The sequence below is a fragment of the Crotalus tigris genome, unplaced genomic scaffold (genome assembly GCF_016545835.1).
Source record: "Crotalus tigris isolate CLP2741 ecotype Arizona unplaced genomic scaffold, ASM1654583v1 scf7180000023713.2527936, whole genome shotgun sequence".
In the NCBI taxonomy this organism is placed as follows: Eukaryota; Metazoa; Chordata; class Lepidosauria; order Squamata; family Viperidae; genus Crotalus; species Crotalus tigris.
Genome location: NW_024100135.1, coordinates 195,965 through 223,244, shown reverse-complemented (window position 1 = coordinate 223,244; position 27,280 = coordinate 195,965). Strand labels below are relative to the sequence as shown.

Here is a 27,280-nt window from a genome sequence, read left to right as displayed (position 1 = left end):
CTTAGGGTTAGGGTTAGGTCACCATGAACCCATAGAGCAAAATGGACATCGCCGAAAAATTCGGAGTGTTTAGGTATGGTTAGGAGGGCACTGAATGTTCTTGCCTGCCATATCTATGTTTCCTGTTAAAACAAATGGGAAAATCCCATTAGAGGAAAATTCCACTTAGGGTTAGGGTTAGGTCACCATGAACTCCTAGAGCAAAATGGACATCGCCAACAAATTCAAAGTGCCTGAGTATGGTTAGGAGGGCATTTATTTTCTAGCCTGTCCTATCTATGTTTCCTGGTAAAATACATGGGGAAATCCCATTGGAGGATAATTCCAATTAGGGTTAGGGCTATGTCACTATGAACTAATAGAACAAAATGGACATCAGCAACAAATTCAGAGTGCTTGGGTATAGTTAGGAGGGCACTCACCTTGTTTGCCTGTCCTATCTATGTTTTCTGGTAAAATACATGGGGAAATCCCATTGGAAAAAAATTCCACTTAGGGTTAGGGTTAGGTCACTATGAACTCCTAGAGCAAAATGGACATTGACAAAAAATTCAGAGTGCCGGGGTATGGTTAGTAGGGCACTTACTTTTCTAACCTGGGATATCTATGTTTCCTGGTAAAATACATGGGAAAATCCCATTGGAAGAAAATTCACCATGAACTCATAGAGCAAAATGGACATCGCCAAAAAATTTGGAGTTTTTAGGTATGGTTAGAAGGTCACTGACTTTTCTTGGTTGCCCTATCTTTGTTTCCTTTTAAAGCACATGAGAAAATCCCATTGGAGGAAAATTTCAATTAGGGTTAGGATTAGGACACCATGAACTCCTAGAGGAAAATGGGCATTGCCAACAAATTCAAAGTGCTTAGGTATAGTTCGGAGGGCACTCACTTTGGTTGTTTGTCCTATCTATTTTTTCTGGTAAAATACATGGGGAAATCTCACTGGAAAAAAATTCCACTTAGGGTTAGGGTTAGGTCACCATGAGCTCCTAGAGCAAAATGGACATCGCCAACAAATTCAGAGTTCTTGGGTATGGTTAGGAGGGCACTGACTGTTCTTGCCTGCCTTATCTATGTTTCCTTTTAAAATACATGGGAAAATCCCATTGGAGGAAAATTCCAATTAGGGTTAGAGTTAGGACACCATGAACTCTTAGAGGAAAATGGGCATTGCCAACAAATTCAAAGTGCTTAGGTATAGTTAGGATGGCACTGAGTTTTCTAGTCTGCCCTATTTATGTTTCCTGTTAAAATACATGGGAAAATCCCAATGGAGGAAAATTCCACTTAGGTTTAGGGTTAGGTCACCATGAATTCCTAGAGAAAAATGGACATCGCCAACAAATTCGGAGTGCCTGGGTATGGTTAGGAGGGCGCTTACTTTTCTAGCCTGTGTTATCTATGTTTCCTGGTAAAATACTTGGCGAAATCCCATTGGAAGATAATTGCAATTAGGATTAGGGTTATGTCACTATGTACATATCTAGCACAATGAGTATAACCAATAATTTCGGACTGCTTGGGAATAGTTAGGAGGGAACAGATTTTTCTAATGTACCCTATCTATGTTTCCATTGGAGGAAAATTCAACTTAGGGTTAGATCACCATGAACTCCTAGAGCAAAATGGACATCGCCGACAAATTTGGAGTGTCTGGCTATGGTTAAGAGGGCACTTACTTTTCTAGCCTGTCTTATCTATATTTCCTGGTAAAATACATGGGGAAATCCCAATGGAGGAAAATTCTACTAAGGGTTAGGGTTAGGTCACCTGAACTCTAAGAGCAAAATGGACATTGACAAAAAATTCGGAGTGCCTGGGTATGGTTAGGAGGGCACGGAATTTTCTAGACTGTGTTATCTATGTTTTCTGGTAAAATACATGGAAAAATCCCATTGGAGGAAAATTTGAATTAGGGTTAGTGTGAGGTCACCATGAACCCATAAAGCAAAACGGACATTGGCAAAAAATTCACAGTGCTTGGTTATAGTTAGGAGGGCACTTACTTTGGTAGCCTGTCCTATCTATGTTTCCTGGTAAAATACATTGGGAAATCCCACTGGAAGAAAATTCCAATTACGGTTAGGGTTATGTCACCATCAACTGATAGATCAAAATGGAAATTGTCAACAAAATCGGAGTGCTTGGGTATGGTTAGGAGGGCATTTACTTTTTAAACCTGTCCTATCTATATTTCCAGGTAAAATACATGGGAAAATCCTGCCCAATGCAGTTCTGTAGCTGGCAAACATTGGGCATTATTCCATATATTGCTTTATTAGTTTATTGAATAAACCTTAAATGTTTAAATTCATAAAGCAAATTAAGCCAGAATAGAACTAACCATATTTTCATATGGCATGATTCCAAGACATTGTTTCGATTTATATAACAGGCTTATGTTTTAATCAAAGGAGGGCAGAACAATCAGTATCAAAAGTGATACAGTGTGCTATGTGCACATATATAAAAGATATCTCAGCAGAATGTTCTAATATGCCCTCATCAACCTGCATCAGCCATCCCAATTTGATGCCCTGTGGATAGGTTGCAACTAAAAGTCCCAGAATGTTCAGATCTCCATGACCCGGTCAAAAGAATGGCTTGAACACATCATGAAAACAATCAGATACTTTTGTATGAAATTACGTTAGAACCATCCCTTAAACTAACACCAAAGAAAATCTGGCTGTATAACTATGAAATTTATTGCCCTAAGATGTGACAATGATCACCAGTTTAAATGATTCAAAAGCAGATTAATGAAAGATCAAGCTATCAATGTCCACCTCTCTTAGTGGAAATTTACTACCTTCAGAATCATAGGGAGGTGACCTCAAATATCAGCTGCTGGAGAACAACAATCAACAAGTCTCTTATTTTCCTACGTATGTTTCTGAGATTTTGGAGGATGGTGTATCTATGTGATACAGAATGATGGTTTGCTGGCTTGATCCAACTATGCTCTTCATAGGCACTTAAGTCACATAGACTTGCTAGACTCAAGGGGCATAAAACTGTTTGTAATACACAAGTAAATAAGTGTGGAAGTCTATTCAAGGTGGGATCAAGTTCTGACTGACACAAGCTTGGAAGTTGTTTTGTCCAAATCTGATCTACCTCATGATAGCATGAGGCTATTGCATGCACCAAATGACTTGATTTTTAAAAAATCAAACACCCATGGGAAGTTTATGAGCTAGTCATATAACTCCTAACAAATGAAAAATGAAACACTAAACAATTACAACTGTCTATGGAAACTTGTGTATTTCTAAACAGTTGGAAAATGGCACCAAATTTCAGTTTTGAATGTATCTCTAGCAAAGAACAGTCATTTGTTTAGTCAATCTCTTCAAGGATCGCTGCTGTTTAAACCAACTAATATGCTGCTCAGCAACAAATGTGAAACACTGTGTCCCAGTGTCTATGAGGAAAACATAGAGAGATTGCAGCCAGAACAGGTCCAAATAAGGTTTACAAGCACAGAAGCCCATGTTTTGAATTGCTCTGAAGGCTTCTCATGTTTGCAAAAGCTCATGCTGCAACAAATCCATTTGTTTCTGAAGTGCCTGTCAACGTTGCAAATACTGTATATTCTTGCTTTGACAATATGCAGAATTGTCTGGTATTTTTAGAGTTAATGCAGAGCAGAAGAGATTAAAGGGAAAGAGAGAGGAAGGAAACCTTTGACCTTCATATTAATTGGATAATGTGATATTTGACAGCTAATTTGGGGGAGGGAACATGCTGATAATTTAATTGCTCACAGGAAGAGAATTTAGATCTTGGCATACCTCCGTTATGCCTGTGCCGACATTTTGTAACAATAAATGACTTTTAGGAAAATATGCCTGGAAGTTCTTTGAAGTGTTTCATTAGCCGGAACCATAACAGTGCCATAGGATATTCTGCTTCCAGAACCAATGTGGCATTCAGAAAAAATATGACAGAACCTGTTCTTTTGAGAAATGAAGAATTATCCAAGCATTTGGCTTTAAAGACTTGTAGTTTCGAACCAGTTCCCATTCATTGCCATGGTGTTTTCACACCATTTTACAGAGATGTTTGTAATGGACTGAATCCATTGTTCTTCTACCTGCTTGACAGGATTTTTCTCATTTTTTTTCTTTTTTAGGTCAATGACTCAGATACAGCTTTACAAATTTGATGTTCTTATGTGCCACCTATACTTTTTGGGGATTATGAGGATGGTATTCTCAACATATCTGGAAAGTGCCAGATTATGGCAGTAAATAAAATCAAATCTCTGCATCAGTTGCACAGAAATTGATCTGATTTGGATCAATTCATACAATGAATTGATAATACAATTCATAAAACCTTTGTGCAAGCATTCATATATAACTACAATTTAATTTGAGTCAGAAATGACTCAGCCTATTCCCAAATAATTTAGAATAAAATCAAGTTAAAAACTAGAATAATTCAAACTTCATTTTGACACATTCCTAGTGTCTGTTTCATGCAAACCTATTCAGGCAGCATTTATTGCTTTTGCCTCTACTTTCTTCAATGCTTCCCTATCATTACTCTATTAGATGGCTGTTCTCACCCAACCCTTCAACGTGAATTGTAATCCCGAAAACTGAGGAAGTTCTTCTGGATGATTATTCTTGTAACATGGAGGATAGGTAGACAAATATTCATTGCTATTGTTAAAATCTCCAAACAAAAGACTACCGCCATATAACATATCTCTTTTAGCTCTTTTGTCCTTGTAATTAATGGCTTATCATATGTAACTTTAAAAAGCATACCTGAGTATCAACCCATTTAGCCCCATTAGGAGCATGTTCTACTCGACCATAGAAATGTACAGGAAGCATGTATTCAGGGCGGGCTTTTTCCCAAGGATTGCCATAGCGCAGCCAATCATCAGCTTCTTCCACCTAAAACAAGGAGATGACATAAAAAAAGTTGTCTTCTTCAGCCAATGAAGTGTGATTAATGAGCAAGAGCTTCTTAGTGGCTGAATGGAAGTGGGGGGTATCCTCCCCAAAGATGCTCACTTAATACAGCACTGCAGTCATTCTGATGCCAAATAATGATCTTTTTAATTTTTCCAGTTTCTCTAATTTTAAATATATATATTTGTTTTAATTGTCACAATCAATGTAATGGGAAATATATGGCTATGAAAAAGAAAGTTTATTGTGCAATTGTTGATTTTGAGAAACTGTATAATAAACCTAACTTAATTGCTTATAATAGCAAAAGTATTTAACTTATAACTTTAACTTATATACCGCTTCACAGTGCTTTACAGTTCTCTCCAAGCGGTTTACAGAGTCAGTATATTGCCCCCAACAATCTGGGTCATTTTACCGACCTTGGAAGGATGGAAGGCTGAGTCAACCTTGAGCCGGTGAGGATCGAACCTCTGGCAGTCAGAAGAATTAGTCTGCAATACTGTATTCTAACCACTGCACAGGAATTCTTTCCACAAATACAGAGTTGAAAGTTGATTCCTAAGTGCAGTAAGAGTAGCATGTGATAGAAATAAAGTATGTGTGACAATGGATAGAATGTTTAACAAATGGTTCAATACTTCACACAGATTAAAACAAGGATAAGTGATGTCTTCTTGGTGTATTTCGGAATAAATGTACAGTATAAAGGAAAGCTTCTGGTGATGGTATAGGGTTTCCTGCCTGAGCAGGGGGTTGGACTAGATGACCTCCAAGGTCCCTTCCAACTTTACTATTATTGTTATTGTTATTATTGTTATGTTAAAGATAGATCAGTTGGGGACATGACTGTGTGTGTACCTTTGTATGCCATGTTGTTGACTGCGAACCTGAATAATTTGTAGCAAACATTAGAAATGATTTTATAATGCAATAGGAGAATGCATCTAAAAATCAGTGAATCTGACTCCAACAGATATGTCTGACAGGGAAATTGGAATGAACAATTGCCAGCTGTACATAAATGGCAGGATATAAATAAGAATATGAATTTATGTTTCTCAGTAGAATATTTTACAAAAAATGAAAAAATGGAGAAATTTTAGTAATTGCACAGGTTGGAAGCAATATAGTGGGTATAAATGAGGCATGTGGTGAGGAATGAATATGGGGAAAAATTAAATGGCTGCAAATAACAGCCTCTCCAACAAGCTTACTTCTAATGAAAGTATCTTATACATTTCTCAGTACATGAACTATTAAAATTCTTGAGGCTAAAATCTTAGAAGATGCTGCCAGCCCTGATTTTTATTATATTAGTTTATCTACAAAGCTTCAGAGTCTGGCATTTTAGGAAGTAGCATGAAAGTAGCATTTTAGGATGCTGGCAGTCCATAGGATAACCTATTTAAATATGTGTTTAATCAGGCTTTTCCACAAGATTTCTCGAACTTGCCCTTATGGACAATACCTAACCTAGAACACTGGTGTTCCCCAAGCTGCTATCAGCTGCTGTAGCTAGTGTTTATATTTGGCAATGCTAATTACTTACAAGAGCTAGTTGTAAAATATATTTTGTGGGCTATATAAGGATGAGTCAACATCCAGCTGCCTCTACAGGTTAATTTCAGTCTATATTAGTTTGACAGCTGACCCACTTTCCAGGGTAGTGGGTCAACCTTCACTGAATGTGTTCAAGCTGAATCTATAATCCTGGACTGAGCTGAAGGTTGGACTTGATTACCTAAGTGGCTCTGTCCAAACTCAAGGGTTTTATGACTTTTAGTTAGCACAGCCACTTCACAGGAACTGCAACCTAACAACCTCATGATGCAAGTACAAAGATCAGTCACAAGTACCATTTGTTCAGCACTATTGTAAGTTTGAACTGTTGGTGAACTAGTGATTGTTAAAGAAGGATTACCTGTATATCCTTTGTATACAGATAAGACTTGGTTCAATTTTGGGTATCTATGATTAGAAGGTTCTCAGGTAGTAGTCTTATGCATCTAACATTCCTTCTTGCTGTTTTTTCCTAAGGCTTTAGATAAGCTTTAGCTATCATCACAGTCCTCTCTCAAGCTCAATTATCTCTAGGAGTACCTGGCAAGACAGATAGAAATAAGGAGTGATCCTTCCCTCACCTGCCAGCCATTGACAATCTTTTGATTAAAAATGCCAAATTCATAGCGGATCCCATAGCCATAGGCTGCAAGTCCCAGTGTTGCCATAGAGTCCAGAAAGCAAGCTGTCATGGAAAAGAACCAATGCATGTTATTATCAGTCAGAAATAAACAGCCAGTCAAGCAGCTGTTACTGATGCAACTCAGTGTGTTTGTGTTTATAAGACTGCACAGTCCCCCTCAAACGATGAAGGATGGGGGTGGAATGGTGGCTAAGAGAATGAGTTAAAGACATGAAAGTTCTAGCTTTTATTTCAGCTCTTCCATGAACTCACAAATGGCCTTAGTAAAGGCACTTTTTCTCAGCCCCAATCCCCATATATTCAGGCAATAAGATTATATTGTAAGGTTTCAAAATTGTTAGGTAAAAGTTATTACTAGGTTAAAAAAAATAACAGTTTCAACACTTTAATTCATATAATATAAATTCTATAAAAAGGGCTTTGTAGACTTTGTATCCGTATTGCAAACAGCTCTCCATTTCATCATAGCTTGTTACAGCTCCCTGTAGAACAATCTAAGTGCAGCCATGCCGGTAAAGTTGACAATGCAGAGTTCAGCTTCTCACACCCACCCAGCAAGATGCTTATTAAGGCAGTTGGTTAACTGAGAGCCTTTCAAACTCTGCATCTTATTTTATCAGCTCTATACTCCTCATTTTTTCTGCATTCTCTTATCCCCCTTATTGCAATACGGATGGTCTTCCTCCATAGAAACATACTGGCATCTTCTCATCAATGGTCATTGCTCACCTGCCAGACGCCCCAGTCCTCCATTGCCAAGGCCGGCATCTTCCTCAATCTCTTCCAACTCTTCTAAGTCAAGGCCAAGCTATTGGGAGGAGTAAGCAAAAGCAGAAAATACCATGATATGTAAGGTTTTCTACTTGGAATTTCCAATTTCTTTCATTCTTATAAAGGAAGAACAAGGTGGCTTCTTACTGATATTGGAGTAAGGTTAATTTCTACACTCTATAATTTAGAATGGATTTCTATGCTTTTTATGAATATGGGAAAAAAATGCCATTGAATGAATGAATATCTATTTGTGTGAAATACTTTAAAATCATCTCACTTCCAGTTTTTGTCTCTTTTCTGGTAAGATTCTTAAAAGAAGCCATGGTCTCTCAAACTCTGATACTTTTCCTAGGAAAATACACCCCCAAAGCAAAATAGTTTTTTAGCAGTTTTTATTGGAATCATTTAAAATATTTATTAATCAGATTTAGGTAATTTGTTCAAATAAGCCAGAGCAAATTTTAATCAATATGATCAATCCTGGCATGTTACTTTATCAGAGAATGAAGCAGAAAATTATTTATATCAGCAAAGATAATAAAATTAGCTGCATCATACTTTTGACATAACAATGTAATTCAAAATTAAATAGAATGTTTCAAAATTTAAGAGACTGCATAGGCCAATTACTTGGGTAGAAATTTGGTGTTGTTCTAACTGAATGGCAGCTGCTCCCAGCTGGATGGTAGTAAAGCATCAATATCTCCCTTGTCCCATTGATGGACTCCAACAGAATTTACCTAACACATCTTAATCTAGTCATCCATGATTTGGAAAATGCACATTTTCCATGATTTGGAAAATGCACATTTTCCATGATTTGGAAAATGCACATTTGTGTTATCAGGACTGACCCTACCAACAACTTTGAGAGATAAGTCAAGTTGAGAGACTGGCCCAAGATCACCCAGTAGGTGTTTCATTTGAGATGAAATTTTAATTCAGATTTATTATGTAGGTTGCCTGTCATGCAATACATGTAAGGGCAGCTGGACCTGGAAAGCTTATTTTGGAAAACAAAACAATATGCCCACAGTCTGATCTAATCATGTTTAATATACTGCAGTTTAAAATAGAATATTCTTTTGTTTCTACCAAGATCCTCTTTCATATCTCCCTTAGCATCTGCTCTAATTTGTTGATGGCATTCCTATCAGTTGCTACAGAACCCATTCTTTCAGTTCCATTGCTTTTTCAAACTCCTTAAAATTACACATGGATTACTTATTGTTGCTCATGTGGAATTGAGGACAAAGACGGTGGGGATACAGAAGTGCATCTGAAGGTCTGCTTTTAATTAGACCAGGAGGCAGTTAATCTTTCCCCTCCTTTTCATCCAGATCTTAATTGCTCCCAGCTTACATCACTAGCACAAAGTTAGAGAAAACAGACAGAACTATTTCTGGTGGGAAACTTAACATGGATGAAGTGAAATGGAGTGGATGGAAGAAGGGAGGGGAGAGGAGAGGAGTTGAATTTAATCCTAGCATCACTAATAACTTCAGATCCAATTTAAATTAGAGAAGGCATGGGGAAGCTGCTAATTCTCAAACCTCCCCAGTTCTTGTGTTCAGACCAAGAATGGGCATCCTCTTTCCCCTTTCAATTACTTTTAACCAAAACCTGTCCGAAAATCCGACCATGGGTAAGGGTGAAGGTTTGTTCTCAGAGTTTGTGGGCTGGTTTCTGACAAGCACCCACAAGCTTGGAGAACGAACCTTCACCCTCATCCTAACCCGAGATACAGATATTCGCCACTATTTCAAACCGATTATGGATCTCATAGGTCTATATAGTTTGGGTTGCTGATAGTACGTTGATTTCTTTATTTTCCATGGTGAACATTCTCAGCTTGATTTCTTTTCAAATGAAACAACTTCTCCTTGCCCAGAAAGAAAATCTGGCTCTTTGTGAATTTGATAGCAAGGTAACTGTCCAGGGCTAAATCATATTAGCAGCTCTGCCAAAAAGCCTGGAATCCATGAGTCATACTGCCTTCAGCAATAAACATTTAAAGAAGTGCTGTGGGTGGATTAGACTGAAACCTTACAAGGCTCTAAAATTATCAGTCTCTTTATTAATATAGTTTGCATCTAGATATCAAACAGATAAGAATATTGTGATGAGAGTAAGAAAAAGAAGAGAGAGAGGAATGGTGTATTTGCACTGTGAGGTAGGGCTCATAAATACAATTTATACAAACTATGTCTTGGCATTCCTTTAAACAGGTAAAAGTTAGAGTCTGTTAAGGAAAAGTGCTCCACTCTCAAAGGCTATGGATTAATCCTTCAAGATTCTCAGAGATGGAATAACAAGAAATCTAACAAATTAAGGTTTATCCAATGGTTTGGGGAGGAAATGAGATCTGAAGTTTAAAATACAAAAATAGCTTGGCATTATGCTTAAATCTGTCTATTTTCTTCAATTTGTGATTCAGTAGATTAGCAGCAAATATTGAAGAGATCCCAGTAACATAAGTAAAATATCTGTAAAGTTAGCTGCGCTCTGTGTACAGTGTAAAAATTTGTAGTTCTTATTTTATGTCCACGTTTAAAGGAATGTGATTGCTAACGATTTGCTAATTTCCTTCTTTGTTTCATTCTGTATCTTAAAGATTCTATGACTTTAATTTCTATTCTGTTATCACCAGAACAAGAGGAAGAAAGCTTTTTAGGAACTCAGATTCATCTAATTTGCAAAAGAACATACCTATGATTCTTTGGTGTTATAAACCCTTTAATGTGATTTGCTGAATCATTATATTGGATTCTATATGCAGATCATCCTTTCTTTGTGAAATTATTGAAATTGAAATTATTTTCCATAAAATGGGATTCCATAATTAACTAGATTTAATCTTCAAAGCTGATATTGTAGAATCAAATACTATCTATGTTATGCTCAGGTATTACCCAGGCTGTTTTTTCAGTTTGTTGTTTTCCACGGATCATATCAATGCCCCACTATTTTAAAGTCTCATGGCACATGATTATATGTGTAATATAATTTTATATTTTCCTGAAAAACTAGGAAGAACCTTCTCTAAAAAACTGAGACTTTCTGAATTTTAACATCACTTATGAACTGTCCATACAAATATTATAAATACATTCTGCTTCCTTATGTACACAAACTGAATAGCACCAGTCCAAGCCTCAAAGGCGGAACACACCTGATAAATAGCTTCATCGCAGGCATTCTGCAGACCCAGGTTCACCATCGTGTTCTGAAGTGTTCGGCCCATGTAGAATTCCAGAGACAGGTAATAAATACGCTAGGAAAGCAGAGAAAAAAAGAGAGTTGATATAGTCTAATATGTTTTGCACCCTGAGTCATGTAGTAGGCGACAGCTCCATTCTTATTATGTAACCCTTAAAGAAAGCCTAGGAAAAAGATCTGTGATATTTGGATCTCTCCTATTTCATCCTCAGATCCACTTTTGAGGTCAGTGGGATTGAGAGATAATGGCTAGTCCAGACTTATCCTATGCTTGAGTGGGGATTTGAACCAATGTCTCGCTAGTCTCAACCCAACATTCCAGCCAGTACATCACACAGACTCCACCTTGGGACCACAGAGAAAGTAATGATGCAACCCTTCATTTCATTTTTGCCAACTAGGACAGGACTATATTGTATATTCTGTACTGTAAATTCCATAAAGGTACTACAGAATTGCAGCAACCTGGAAAAATATCTTTCCTGCATATAGGTTCCCTCTGTGTGTCTGTGGATATGTGTATACATTGTGTGGGTGTCTGAGAATCTAACATCCTTTTTACATGGGTATTACTATCTTTTCCTTTGTTTAATCTATGTGAACTGGTATGTATGTGTGCCCTGGGAAGGTCAGAGTTGACTGTATATGCTCCATTCTGGGTCATATAACTATGGTGGGCTTAGAATGGAATAGACAGGTTGCCAATCCTGCAGCAATATTTTGGGATAATTTTTCAATAATTTTTTCTTTATAATGTTTGGTAGGATGACCCATTTACAAGTTCAGTCTTTTGCTAGCTTCTCCTGCCTTACCTAATTTGGTCTAATTTTGGAGTTTTTTTGGAGGGGAGGATTATTCTGCTGATTTAGTTTCAAGCCCTTTTACACATTTTACATACCGTAGTTACCCATTCTTCCCATTGGACTGGGAAGTATTAAAGGGGGGGGGGAGAAAGGGTTGGAATGTGATAATTATAAAGATGATTAGGGGACTGGAGGCTAAAGCATATAAGGAACGGCTGCTGGAATTCTGTATGTCTAGTTTAATGAAGAGAAGGACGAGGGGGGATGTGATAGCAGTGTTTCAATATCTCAGGGGCTGCCACAAAGAAGAGGGAGTGAAGCTATTTTCCAAAGTGCCTGAAGGCAGGACAAGAAGCAATGGATGGAAACTAATCAAGGAGAGAAGCAACCTAGAACTAAGGAGAAACCTCCTGACAATTAGAACAATTAACCAGTGGAACAACCTGCCTCCAGAAGCGGTGAAAGCGGTGAATAATAATTCCCCCCAAATTGACTACATTAAAAGTCATTTTCTTTATTTCTTTGTTGAAGAATCACTTAACTTACATGTTAACAAACTAAGCATATTGGCAATTCACACCTGCACACCAAGTATAAATTCATCTGTCCACCAAGAAACATAACATTCCTTTTGGACATCTCCGTGAGCAAAATAGGTCTTGATCTACTCAGAGTCCAAATAGAGATATCCCCAAACCTTGATAATTTGAAATACTGGAGACATTACAAAGAAACTATGGATTTTTTATATAAAGTGGTCATTCTAAAGCATATTAACAATTCTGTGAATTTTTGCACAAAATGTGGTAACAGAGAGCAAGGCCAAATGACATGAGTTAACTGCTGAATTGTAATTCCAATAGCATAGCAATTGTAGTCAACATTATAAACTTTGGCAGTGACATGCGAGGGAATTCATTGGAGAAAGCAATTATGTTTGGCAGAGTTAGGAAACCAGATCATCAAAGAACACAGTGGCTGGACACCATCAAAGCTGACACCAGCCAGAATAAAGAAAAACTCAAAGTGGTGCAAGATTGGAAGATGTGGCAGACCATAGAATTACTAAGAGTCGGATTGAACGGAGATCATCATCATCATCATCATCATCATCAAATGTATAGACAACTTTCTGGTGTTCTTAAGCATATTTTAAGATCTAAAGGACTTAATTTTATATGTTTAACAGCAACTTTTAGAAATCTATAAAAACAGGACATTCAAGCTCATTATTGCAAAGCCTGAGTGTTTAAAGTCTCAGGGGTTAGATTTAGCTGGGAGAGATCCAGTTTCATGTTCTCATTTGACTACAGACCTCAGTCAGGACTTTGATCCACCAACTCTCTCTGATCATAATCTAATGTGTTGTGGGAATAAAATTAATGGGAAGCCTATATATGAGCTACTTTTTTCTCAAAGAGAAAAAGTGTTCTATACACACAGGATATAAGTACAGTACTTAAATAAAAAGCAAATAAGGACAAAACTTCTGTTAATTGTTCTGCCCTGACTTCCCCAATCTATAGGTGAGAATAACCTGTAATAAGTAATAATTTACATACAATTTGCAGAAGATGAAGCAGGATACATGGGTAGCAAAACAAAGCCAAGGTCAATGTGGTGCCTGAGTGTACAATAATAATAGAAATCATTCAGGAAAATGCTACCAACGAATTGTCTGCAATAGGGATTTTTAATCTATTAGGCTCTGTCTAATATGATAGTCTGAGCTCAAAGGGATGAAAACTATAGACAGCCTGCCTTGCAAATAAAGGACAAGGGAATAAAGCAGAATTATTTAGCCTCCCCCTTTAAGAAAATGATCAAGATGCTAATGATGAGATCAATATTTCCTGGGCTTAGAACTACACCAACTGTGTTTGTTTTCTTTCTTTGATTGGAAATGGAACTTGATTTAGCAAGGTTCTTAGAGGAGTAGGATATTATAAGTAAAAAGTAAGGAGTCCCTATGGATTTTACTCCACTAGTCACTACCGACTATAGGTGGCAGTACAGAAGGGTTCTTTTCCCTCAGCTTGAGTGTGTGAACTGCAAAAATTATGGATGTTGACAGCTAGAAGTTAACAGGGTTAGTTTTTGGCCTTACCATCTGCCTTACGTGCTCTTTTAACATATGGAAGGGTGTGTGGGAGTAGGGTTAATTTGAAACGTCATACTGTAATTTTAATTGCTATAAACTCTCTTGTATGGTGTGGTATTACTTGACCAAGGAGGAACACATGATTGAGTGCATAATAATGAACAATAACCCCACAACATTCACCTGTGCAAAGAAACTATGGTCAGAATTTACCATGTATGAAAAAGAAAAAAGAAACTGTTAACTACCATCATACATTAGTGTACTCATTAGGGTTTATTCACAGGAAAAAGTATACTTCAAGATATGCAGCCCTGATGTAGGAGAAAGAGAGGCAGAGCCTGGAGGTGGAGTCAAGAGAGGAATTAGCCTGGAGTCCCAAATGGTCCAAATCCAGCTGTAAATCAAATCATTTCACAGTAAGAGCTGGAATGACAAATAGGAACACTAAGTTCTTGATGGCCCAGCTCCTCAGCCTTTAATAGTAGCTTGAGCTTAGTGAACCATTTCATTAATTTTTCATACTAAATGCCTGCAGGTTAGACTCCCTTGTATAAGAACAGGTCCAGTTTTTGGTTTTTAAAAAGTTGTTCATCTTAATTGCAGAATTTCTTTTCTTTTCTTTTTTCCTTTTTCTCTTTACAAACAATAAAATACAAAGTACATTTTTTCTTTTTTTCTTAATAGTACTATGTCCTGTATCTCTTACATTTATTTACATTACATTCTCATACTTCTTTATTCCGCAATTCTAACCAATTATAATACATGTCCCATATCTCATAAAATTCTGTAACTTCTTTGTCCTTTATTTCTAAAGTAAGTTTGTTCATCTCAGCACAATCTAATATCTTACATATAATCATTGCATTTGTTGGTATGTGTTCCCTTTTCCAGCATTGTGCATATGCAATGCGTGCTGCAGTTATTATATGTATAATGATGTATTGAAATCGTTTTTCCATTTTTGGATTGATTATGCCTAATAAAAATATTTCAGATTTAAGTTCAATTTGTTGTTTTGTTATTTCCTGAATCCATCTCCTTATCTGCTCCCAGTAGATCTTTGCTTTGGGGCACTGCCACCACATATGGTAAAATGTTCCTTCTTTATTTTTACATTTCCAGCAGTCCGGATTCATATTTTTATATATCTTGGCCAATCTCGCCGTTAATTGCAAAATTTCTTAAGCAAGTTCTTTTTTGCACCATGCACATTCAGTAAGTTCTGTCCAAGTGGTGGGTGCATGAATTGTTTTCCTCCAAAAACTGGCATAGTCATGATTATTGGCATTCAGATTTCAGGTCTTGACTGAAAAAAAAAAAATCCATGTAACATTTGTAGGTACTCTGGTTCTTTTCAGATCACACACATTTGTAGGGTGGTGAACCTAACCAGAGTACATACAGCCAAAAATATTCACACATGGAAAGGATGGAAAGGATGACATTTTAAATGCTGGAGCTCCAAATATTCCTACTTGAATATTTGTGATCAAAACTGGGGCAGGCCCAATGTTTAATTCCTCTTGTGTCCAAGCCTAAGGGTGCTCATCTGAACAAATCTCATGCAAACCAAAAAAAGCCGATTAATTCACTACAGATCAGAGTAGTGAGTGCAAGTGGTGGTTCCTCTTGCATTGTTCAATCACCCTATATTTGGATAAGAGACTCAAGACCATCCAATGAACTCCACTGCTGAGCAAGGATTGCATGTAGGTAAATTGGGTATAAATCTCTCCCATCTCTTCACAGTGATAATTTCAAAATTGTTCCTAAGTACTAGGAAGTGGATTTGTACAAACTTAAATCAGCTGTCCTGTGGTTGCTGGGAAGCAATCTCTTTTCCTATAGCTGGCAGGAGATGGTAAAACCATTATCCAGTTAGCAATTGTTTGGGGCTTCAGACGACTGTGAATTTTGCCATAGAAGACCTTCTACAGTCCTAATAATCTTGGATTGTATATACACACACTCATAAATATAAAAATAAATGACTGAGGCTGAAATGGTCAGGTCCTTTGGTTGAGAGGAGCTAACAGTGGAAATTGATATATTTGCCTCTTAGAGATTTAGCACACCCATTTTCAACTGTTTCCCCCCCTGAAAACAGTAAAAAATGTACAACTGACTTTTGGCAGCCTGTTCTCAGGGTGCCAAATGAAACTGTGGGAATCACACTAAGCCTGATGTTTGTTCACCCCTGAAATAGAAGGTCTTGGGGCCAATATCTAATGTTTTGAGTTAGATAACAGATGGGGAATATGTGTATCCAGATGTACTGGACTAAAACTCCCATTTCCTCTGATGTTGATTGAAGAGATAAAAGTCATGGTTTGTTCTACTAGAAATGCCAGATTCCCTATTGTTTAGCTGAAAGAACTTATGTAGCAGAACTGAGAAAGAAATCTATGCAAGATTTAGAGAGCTCTTTTCAGACTCGATCCACTTGGCTAGGAAATGACTATTACTCTAATTCAATACACATCAGCTCTTTGCTGGTTTTGATTATTGTATATATGTGATAGTAACGTAAGGTATGGCTTTATGATAGCTCTGTAAAGTTTCCAAATCTCCTATTTTTATATATTGGTTGAATTAATTTGGGAAATTATCATATATTCCCTTTTTCTCTAAGCACTTACACTGCCTTGAAAAATGCACAAGAGCCAGTTTTGTGTTCCCCTCTTCCACATCTTTTATTATTTATTGTGGTTGCTATTGTTTTATTATTTTATGTGTACTAGTTTTAATATTTGTAAGCTGCCCAGAGTCATCTCTTACTCAGCTGGGGGGGGCCTAGATACATTTGATACACATATCCACTGTGCTGTATACCATATGGTGCTTCTCAAAAGCATTTGAAGATAAGGTAGTGGTCTGCTTAAAGCAGAGATCTTCAAACTTGGCCCTTTTATGGCTTGTGGACTTCAACTCCCAGAATTCCTCAGCCAGCATGCCTGGCTGAAGAATTCTGGGAGTTGAAGTCCACAAGTCATAAAAAGGCCAAATTTGAAGACCCCCTGGCTTAAAGGAACAGTTGGAAATCACTAAGCTTTTGCCAAAATCCTAGTTTAGCATTTTCTGTATGTTTGAGATAAATGTGTAAAGGCACCAGTCATATCTAACATCTACAGAGAAGAAGACATGCTTCTAAATAGAGCAATGCCTCACGCATCTCCCACGGAGAGGAAATAAAGCTCTCAAATGTTTCTGCTTTATTGACATTCTCTTGTTCCTCTTTCTGGGTAGTGGTAACATTTTTTAAGTAGAAACCAATTTACTAAGTCAATATATTTTTGATGGAATCATATTTTTTAATGGCTCTAAATTCCACAGAGGAAGTTTTATAACAATATTGTGAACAGTTAGTCTGAAAGATAATAAGTGATTCATATATACAAAGTGATGCATATGGTCACTTTGATCACAGTTTTATATATATATATATAAAACCCTTCAGAGTACCAAGTAGCAACACGCATAAGTCAGCATTAGCATTACAGGTAGTTCTCGACTTACGACCAAAATTGAGCCCCAAATTGCTGTTGCTAAGGTTGACACTTGAGTTTTATTTCATTTTATGACTTTTTTTGTCACAGTTGTTAAGTGAATCATTACAGTTGTTAAGTAACACAATTACTTAATTAAGTGAATCTGACTTCTCCATTGACTTTGCTTGTCAGAAGGCCGCAAAAGGTGATCATATGACCCTGGAACACTGCAACCATCATAAATATGAGTCAGTTGCCAAGCATCTGAATTTTTATCACGTGACCATGGGGATGTTGCAACGGTCATAAGTGTGAAAAATAAGTCATAAGTCACTTTTTTCAGTGCCGTAACTTCAGTCACCAAATGAACTGTTGTAAGTCTAGGACTATCTGTATTTACATTCATCATCTAAACCAGTGGTTCTCAATCTTTTCTTTACCACAGACCCTCTTTAAATAACTTTTGTGACCACGGACCACCAAGATTTAACTCAAGATTTAAATCATAACATTTCTTCAAGCCTTTGAGGACAACATCACGGCCTTCTAGGGTCCATGGACTACAGGTTGAGAACCACTGATCTAAAGTATTTTCAAAATACAAAGATCTGAATTGTTTCAAGAATTTGGCTCCTGCTACAAAATACTCTTACACCGAATATACAACTGGTATTTGTTTTAGAGAATTAATACTTCTGGGGTTTCTGACAGAACCTGGTTGCCTTTTTAAAGAGCAGAAATGTGGCCAAGATGGAAGTTGCATCTAATCCAGCACTCACTAAAAAGGCAGCCAGACAACAGAATCTCAAAAAAAATAAAATGTAATTAATTGGATATTTGTAAGGAAAAGAATGCAGGGCTAAATTTTAATGCAGTGTCTTAATACAGAAAATGCCACTCTTTCAACAGAATTTATCTTCCAATTTATAGGAACTCTTGTACATTGCAAGTATTTTGAGGTGATTCTCTACAAGAGCCATCAGCATGGCCAAATCTAGGAACTGCTTATCATGGGATCCTTTAATGCCCCTTACTTCAGTTGATAGCAACTTCCCTTTCTCTAACTCTAACTTGGTTAAATCTATATGTACAAAGAGGTAAGGTTTTTAAGCTATTGCTTTTAGAAATCGAGTGCCCAAAAACTGGCCCCGCCCCTGCTCCACCCCCACCCCGCCTGCCTGCAGGGCCACTCACCGCCTCAAGGGCCCGCCTCAAGGGCTCGCCGCAGATCACCCAGGCACCCCAGCAGCGCCATAATGGCCATGCCCTCTGCACATCAACTGTGCATGATGGGGTATGAGGGCAGAGTCTTGTTTACGCTGCCTTGCTGCCATGTCCTTGGCTGCACTGCTCCACGTGGGCCACACTCGGGAGCAACTCTCCTCCAGGGGGACTGCTGGTGAGGAGGGGGTCGTGGGGGGAGGCAAGGCTGGGGCAACGGTACGTGTGCTCACAGAGAGGGCTCCAAGTGCCGCCTCTGGCACCCGTGCCACAGGTTCGCCACCACTGCGCTATAGTGACTTGTTTCAAATATAAGTTATAATGGGTAGGTTCACATACATTAATTTAAACTTGACCTTTTAGGTGAACTAGTTTTTATTTCAGCAAGACAAGGAAAGATCTAATAAGTAGGAAATTATCATGCTAGATGTTGTTCTGGACATTGTGGATTTGAGGAATGCTACTTGCTGAGATGAGCCACATCAAAGCATGTCCAGAAGTTACCTACAGAACACACACCTAGTAAGAAGTCTGATCATGGCAAATAAGACCTCCATTTGTATCCATATACACAACAGGTATCCAATTATTATAAAGATTCAGTTAAATTCTACCACACTTGCTGGGACCAAACCCTGGCGCTTACTTTGAAATCAACATCTTAAAAAGCATCATTTGTAGCCTAACCCAGATAATCTTTTTCTTTTTTTCTTCTTTCTTTCTTTCTTTCTTTCTTTCTTTCTTTCTTTCTTTCTTTCTTCTCTATCTCTCCTTTCCTTTCCTTTCCTATCAGGTGATCACCCTAAGCTTTCTTTAATGCAATTCTGGATCAAATTAAGCATCATTTCTCTCCCAATGAACTATATTGACAAGTTTCTATCATACTAATGATTATCTGAGCATTTTTGGCCTAGAGCAAAAAGACTTAAAAAATAAGCTCTTTTCTGCCTATTCACATTTTGCAATGTGAAGAGCAAAGAGAAGCTTTGATAGGGCTGCTGCCCTGACGTCACACATCAGCTGCTCATTCACATGCACAAAAGTAGGGACTGGCTATCTGTGGCTGAGCCTTTACAGGACTCTGTCAAAGGTTCTCCTCCTTTGCATACTGGGGGAAGGAGGAAAAGAGGAAGAATTGGAGTCCTTTGCCTATATCTTAACTGACATGGGATTAAGTCACTGAGCAAAGCCAATGTTGCTGCTGATCTTTACACTCTAGCTAAGTTGACTCCAGGAGTTGAAAGAATTAGTAACTGATCAGAGAGGCCTGAAACATTGTGGTTCCATCAACTCAGAAATGCTATAAGAATAGGAGTTGGGGCAGGCATCCAAATATAGTACAACTGGGTACTTTATTGAGGTCAGAAAAAATACTGTAGCATTATTTAAACTCCTCCTCCTCCTCACTATAAAGTCCAAAGTTTCAATTTATCTCATAATTCTTTGTTTCAACATCCATTCTTCACTTTTTTCTTCTTCTTTGGGGCTTCCACTGGAGATTATTTCTGGGATTATAGTATTTTTTCACTATCTTTCCAATTCTGGCTACTCCTGGAATTGTCCCTGAGTCAGAAATGAATTACCCTTCCTTGAAATCCACCATTTTAATGAATCTGCAGTTTAGTATTTTTAATTCCCAATCAGGAAAGTCATATTAAACAGTAAATTTATATGAAACTGTATCCATATATATTCTTCCCTTGCTATTTTTCTCTTCCCTTTGTTGAATCTATAAACACTATAAATTCTGCAGCACAAAGTTGTGTCCCTGATATATCATAAGACATCATTCATTATAACTAAAAGATTAACAGAGACTTCTTTAATTTTGTTGCTTTCATAATATATGTATTAAACTATCAGTCCTATTCAGCAGGGCTAATGTCAAGGGGGTGACGGAACCATAACCCAAGACTTCTGGAAACATCCACATTGGCTAATGTAACAGCTCCATTCTGTTGCAAATATGTTATTTTCAATGCCATGAATATAAAAACACATCTTTTTTCTTGTTGGTGTTATAAGTCCAAATAAGTTAACAATGATGATATTATAAATAGATTTAATCAAGAGACAAAATATGAAGACAGAAACAAAAGAAATCCTTGTAAACATTCAAAGTTCAGTAACCTTAATCATTCAGAACCACAAATAAACTAGGACATGCTTCAAAAATTTAAGGATTAAGATATAGAGTTTGTAGTATAAAAAGTAGATTAAACTAGAACTGAATTGAATCTAAATTAATGTTGATTGAATTACATACTATGGTAATATAAATATCACCTTTCTCAGTTTCCTATGAGAAACTTCCTACTCTAATATCTCTATTGCCTAACATTGCCAGGAATTCTGTCCCTTTCTACCCCTTGCGTGGTTCTTGTAGATCAGTGATTCTCAACCTGTGGGTCGGGACCCCATTTGGGGTCGAACGACCATTTCATGGGGGTCGCCAAATAAGGCGGTCCGCCCTTTTTTTCCCCTTTTCTTTGGCCACGCCCCTGGCACCCAGTGATGTATAAGTGGTTGGGGGCCACCACAACATGGGGAACTGTATTATGGGGTCGCGGCATTAGAAAGGTTGAGAACCACTGTTGTAGATGGTAGAATTCATTGTGATCCTGTCAAGCAGACACTGTGGTTTAATCTTGTACACTGTCCAGAATCACTATTGTGAGTGGTCATATAAATAATTTAAATAAATACATAAGTAATGAATTGTAATTTCATTACATATTTTATATTTAAGCAGCACTGACAAAGTACGAGAAGGCTATGATATGAGAAAAACTGAATTGTGATAAATTATTCTTACAAAGCACTAGAACTTAGAATTATCTAATTAAGCTCTTAGCCTAGCAAGTTCAGCATAAATAATTCTTTGATTATCCCAAATTATAATAGTAGCTGTTGAAACAGTTGGTAAATGTCATAACTCAGAATATTTAATGTGGGGAACGATATAATTTCCTTGTGGCTTTTCAAGGGTTCCGGTTGCACCATGCTTCCATGCTCTGCAAGTGAATTTTTTTTCAAGTGACAGTTTGAACCACTGGGTAATTAAATAACTTTAGGCTCTAGTTTTTCTTTTATATTTCTTTCAAACACTTTCAGAAACTTCAAGATACTGTCTACAAATGTACTTCATTTAAAAACATTTGCATTTTAGGAATTAAGCATTTCTTGGTCAACCAGACCCACACAAAATTCCAATGATCACTCAGAATTTTCAAAGAGGCATAATTTACACAATCACTAACATGTCATTAGATCAACAGATTTTTAAGGTACAGATTTTAAAACCTAGATCTACAGCATCTCTCCCTTTGAAGATAGCTTCTTCATTCTCCCAGGTTCTTTCAAAAACTCTTCCTTCTGAATCAGGTGTATGATATTTTAACAAGAAGTCTCTTTGGTGGTAGCTATTAAATTAATTACAGTTGTATTATTATTATTGATTGGGAGAAATACTTTTGGGATTTTTCCTATTTGGGTGCTGAAATAATCTTACATTTCGTAAAAAGATTGATTTATGGCTTGGAGTATACTACCGTATTAAGTGGTGAGCCTGAGGTAGCCCTTTCTTCCAAACCAACTTCTTGGATTTTATTCCTAATTTTAGTGCCAAGATCCTCTTTATAAACTACAATTAAACCATATTGGTTACTATTGGGTTGAACTGTTTTCTATACTTTCTTAAACTGACAAAATATTTTTACTGATATATACCAACTGTTTTTAGCATCCTGATATGAAATTTGCTGTCCCTGTTGCCAGTCCCAATCTTGCCTCCATTTTGGCTACATGACTTGTCTTAGAAGATATTGTGATAAAGAAAAAAACACTACTTTAACACCATCATTTAAGGATGATTTAAACTATTTCAACATACACAGCAGCATTCTGTAATGATTGAAATGATTGACCTGTATTACTTTGATTTTAGCAGAACAATGGCTGGATGACTCTAAAAGATGCTCTCAGGAGCTAGTGACCTTGTCTCATTTCAGTGGAAAAGAGGAAGGGAGTGTCATGGGGAAAAGACAGAAAAAAACTGTTATCAGACCATATCCCTGCCATGGTTAGGTGCAAGTGGAAAAAGATTTATGACTGAAGGGAGATCACTGCATACAGGAGTGAAAACGAGAAGGCTTTTAAAAATCTTTTGCAACACGCAATTAAGTTTATTGGTTCATTAAAGCCTAATATATTGGTATTAAGTACACCTTTCCCAGCCTAGTACCTCAGTCCAGACTTCAAGCCCATCAAAACAGCTGGTGGAAACTAGTCCAGAAGGGCTCCAAAGTAAGGAACGCTAATTTCAAGGTGAATGCAGCTCCTTGTCTTTGTCAGCCCCCCTCTCCCAATTCGTTGCCTATTGAGAGGATTCTTTCTAGCCATGATCTAATTGCTCTTTGGTGCACAATTTCGCTGCAAAGACACCCACACAAGTTCTCCAGCAGAGGGGAAATTTCCACATTCTGTATCTGCAAGGCCTCCCGGTGTCCCTTTGCCTATTTGAATCTGGGAATACTTGGGGAAGGGGGGGATGCATGCACGCTCGGAGTGGCAGGTCCGCATCTTTTACCTTGGGGTCCTTCTCGTAATAATATTGCTGGGTGCGGATCCACCGTCCCACCAAGTGATCTCGCACAGTGTGCGCCAAGGCGAAAAAATAATCCCGCGGGGTGGCCACATTCCGGTCTTTCACCAGGGTGAAATGGAGGTGCCGATTGAAGCTCTTCCTGATCTCCGCCACATCACCCAACCCGGCGATGCCCCGCACGCTGATCTGTTTCCTTTTTTCGCTGTCGCTCAGCGGAACGGCCATCCCGGCTACGAAGGTCGTCTGTCTGCAACGGCCCAGGCGTCGGAGAGCTGTTCTCTCGGATAAATTTCCCTCCCGCTCTTCCTCCGGCTGCAGTCGCTCGCACGGCTAGCTGGATGCGAGGTTCATCAGAGGTGAGGGGGTAGGGTGAGAGCAAAGAGCTGCAGCCCCGATCCTCCTCCTGCTGGCGGCTCTGGCAAAGCCCAGCCCGGCCTCGCTGCGGCAGCGCCTGCGCTGTGGGAAAGGCAGCCGGAGCAACTTTCAAAACAAGAACAGCCGGCGGCCGCGGCGGCGCTTCTATGGCTTCTCGCTCCTGCTCCTTCTCTTCTCTGTGTTGGATCGTCCCAAGCCGGCCAGGATATTTTCCCGTGAAGCTGGGGAGAGGCGCAGAACAGGGGCAGCAGAAGCGCGAGGCGGATCACTCATATATTAAAGCCATCAATCCGGTGCCCAAACCAAACGTGCGGCGCGCCCTCCTGTCTTTGCAAGCGCAGCTCAGTGATGCGGAGTCTGCACATGCGCTCTTTGAAGACCAGCTTTAAGCGCGGTAGCGCTCTGTTTACAGCAACGTGGCTGGAGATCGGTGGGTGGCTGAGCTCCAGGGGATTTGGTTCTGCATATCTCTTTGCCCAGGACACTAAGCCTTAAACCGGCTGAAAGGTAACGTTAAGCTCTGCGCAGGAACAGAAAATAAGCTAAATAGTTATCACTTGTGTGAATTATACGGACTCAGTTACAGAGGTCATGAATGCCCCGCTGGAAGAACTGAGAGAAGAGATCTATCCGGGTGGTTGTTAGGAATCAAAAACGATTTGATGTCGCATCATCTTCAGTTGTATTAAATCCAGTCAAAGAAATGACAGGAGCAGCCTCTGATGAATCTCTTCTGTAATCCTCTATGCTCGCTGTCCTGATAACAGAATACAAGGTTCGTCCATCGAGCGGTCTGACAGCTCTCTCATGTGACATTTTATTCGCGGTTTTTAATTTAGTAAGGCATCAGCACGGACTATCATTTAAAGTGGATGTGGCTCGTGCCAATTTGTTAGCCTTTAGGACATCGCACGATTCAGTTAACTGACAGATGTCTGCAAATATTTGCTTTATTAATTCAATGTATAGATCACTCGACATATGACTTTGGGTAGCACCCGAACAAGTTAATCAATAAAAGCATCTACAAGCTCCCAAATCTGTGGTATCTGTATAAGTGATTGCTATCAAGTTGGTTGGGGTTTTTTGTGATCTTTCATTTAGTGAGCTTGTAAAATGTAATAAAGTAATGGTGCAAAGAGTTAACTAGTTACCCAGAAAGCGATATAAAATAGTATTATTAAGTGAACGAAGCTACAGTTATAAAGAAATTAGAAGAAAAATTGGTGGAAACTTAACCAAAGGTGGCATTTCTACTGTACACTTTCCCCAAAAGGTTTCCACAATTTTGGCCACTACTGTAATTAGCCATTTCCAGGATTTGGGGGAATGTACCTCCTTGTTCTGAATATTATACAGATGAAAGTAGGAAAAACCCTTTATAAAACCCATCAGTGCTAGTTTGGGTAATGAAACGTCTGCAAGAAAACAAGCTCAGAGAGCACCAAGGACCTCTTATATCTACTCTCTAGCATCCATGAGGGAAGGGCATCACAACTTGCCAGAGCAAAGGCTTAAATATGGTACAGTCTTAGCCATAGTTATTAAAATGTAAGCTCATTTGAACTTACTTCCTTCAATATATACAACATACAATATACACAGGCTGCCCTCCCTCCTCCTCCAAGCCTTCAGTGCACCCTGAACCCTGGCCTGAAAATTTTGCTCATGTGAGAATATAGGCAGAGTGAAATAACCTAATAATCTTCATTTTCTGTCAAGTAGCAGAAGACAGTATTAACACATAGTTATTACATCAATTGTTGGAATGTTGAGAGTTAAATCAATTCAATTTACTAACATTTAAAAAATGAAGCTTTAATAATAAATTTGTTTAGATGTAAAATTTCTTTCTTATCTAATTTGCAGCTGAATTTTCCCAGAGATATCAAATTACTTTTGAGCTTAAGTATGCCGTCACTGTATTGTCAAACTACATTTAGCAAATGTTGTTTTAGGAATACATGTAATGAAAGGTGTTCTCTTTTTATATAGACAAGAAGGACTTCCATTAAACTGCTGCAATGAAACTCTAGACCCTAAATCTTTATAATCTGAAAAACAATCCTAAATATATCTTACAAGGTGATCCTTTTTAATTCATTACAAAAATCCAAAATCCAGGCCGGATGAAGTTTTATGTATTTCATATGGAGATAAATACAAAGGTGGCACAAAACAAAAGGGAGCAATGATTAAGCTAGAATATCTCTTTAAATTTTTACTTGTCAAGCACAAATAGTTTTATGATGATCTTTTTTCAGAAAATAATGTGTACCTGCTCATGTAACTACTGAGAATACTGTATCAGACTAGGTCACATCTTATATGCTAATTAACTTTTTAATACAATGAAATCCTTTGTTCTATTTGATTTCAGAACCTTATTCTTAGTACATAGCTATAAATTGTTTCCAAATTATATCTGGAATCAAACCAAAATGACATTCTGCAGGTATCACTAAACTCTATTAGCTTATTTTTCAAGGATATACATTCTTTTCCAGTTCAGTGTTTGATTTATCTTAACCACTGTCTTAGTCATCCTATTTGCTTCCTTTGAATAATTAATAGAACATTAGTCTTTTTATTACCCTGGGGAATTTCATCAGTGCTCAACATTGTTTAAAAGGCAAGCAAAGGCAGTTTTATAACTTGCTTCCATCTAAAACTCTTTATTTGAAGGTCTTTTGGATTCAGTGGGAACTATAATTTATCAATTGAGTATAATTGGGATTGTTCACTGCATTGGTCAATACTTTTTCATACTTTTGTTTCAAAGGACATGCCAAAGAGAAACAGCAATTAATAACAAATATCTTTTGACTTTTCACATATATTAACTAGAGCGGCAGGTAGACCAACTTCCTTAATGCCAGAATTAAAGTGCTCTGTTAAATTATGTATGAATAAAAGAATATATATTTGGATAATATGTAACTTTTTACTTCCACAATAGGCTACTATTATGCTGTATCTACAACGTTTACTCTATTGCAAGTGTTACTGTGAACCATTTCAGTTTTAGACAACAAAATAAGCAAATGCATCTTTAAAAATCAGGACCACAGTAGGCGAGAATCATTCCTTTCTTTCCTGCTATTTCAATTCATTGTCCCTGCTCTTAGTAAAAAAAAAGGCCTTGGTTGATATCAATTGATATTTTTCTCCATAGTTATATATATTGTCACTACGACTCTAGCAGCAGAGTTAAGTGTTCCTCCTTCTTTTCTTGCATGCTGCAGTTCTAACAATCCCTGCAGTGTCTAATGTGTTTGCAAGACTGACAACAGTTTCTAAGAAAACACAGATTTCCATATTGTCACTGTTTCCTCTTCCTAGTATCACAAAAACAGTTTGAAGTGCTTATGGCTTGGGTCCTAGTAACATTACAGATCATCCATCCCAGACAGTATCTGCCAGTCATACCCTAAAGAAGTAAGAGACTGGAAATGTCCCTTTTTGTTGCTTTTCCGGCCTTTTGGAATAATCTGCTGCCCATATAAATATAGCCCCTTTCCCTATCGACATTTAGGAGGGAACTTAT

General features: G+C 37.9%; 1 protein-coding gene across 1 annotated transcript in view; it reads right to left on the bottom strand.

Moving 5' to 3' along the window:
* Positions 1 to 23,583, bottom strand: part of PYGB (glycogen phosphorylase B) — an 84,331-nt gene extending 60,748 nt beyond the window's left edge. The window contains exons 1-5 of the mRNA XM_039320870.1: positions 23,341 to 23,583; positions 11,087 to 11,188; positions 7,870 to 7,948; positions 7,079 to 7,182; positions 4,785 to 4,916 (exon numbers count right to left, since the gene is read on the bottom strand). Coding sequence (XP_039176804.1) covers positions 4,785 to 4,916; positions 7,079 to 7,182; positions 7,870 to 7,948; positions 11,087 to 11,188; positions 23,341 to 23,583 — 660 coding nt within the window. The remainder of the gene's footprint in view (positions 1 to 4,784; positions 4,917 to 7,078; positions 7,183 to 7,869; positions 7,949 to 11,086; positions 11,189 to 23,340) is intronic.
* Between the last annotated feature and the right edge of the window lie 3,697 nt (positions 23,584 to 27,280).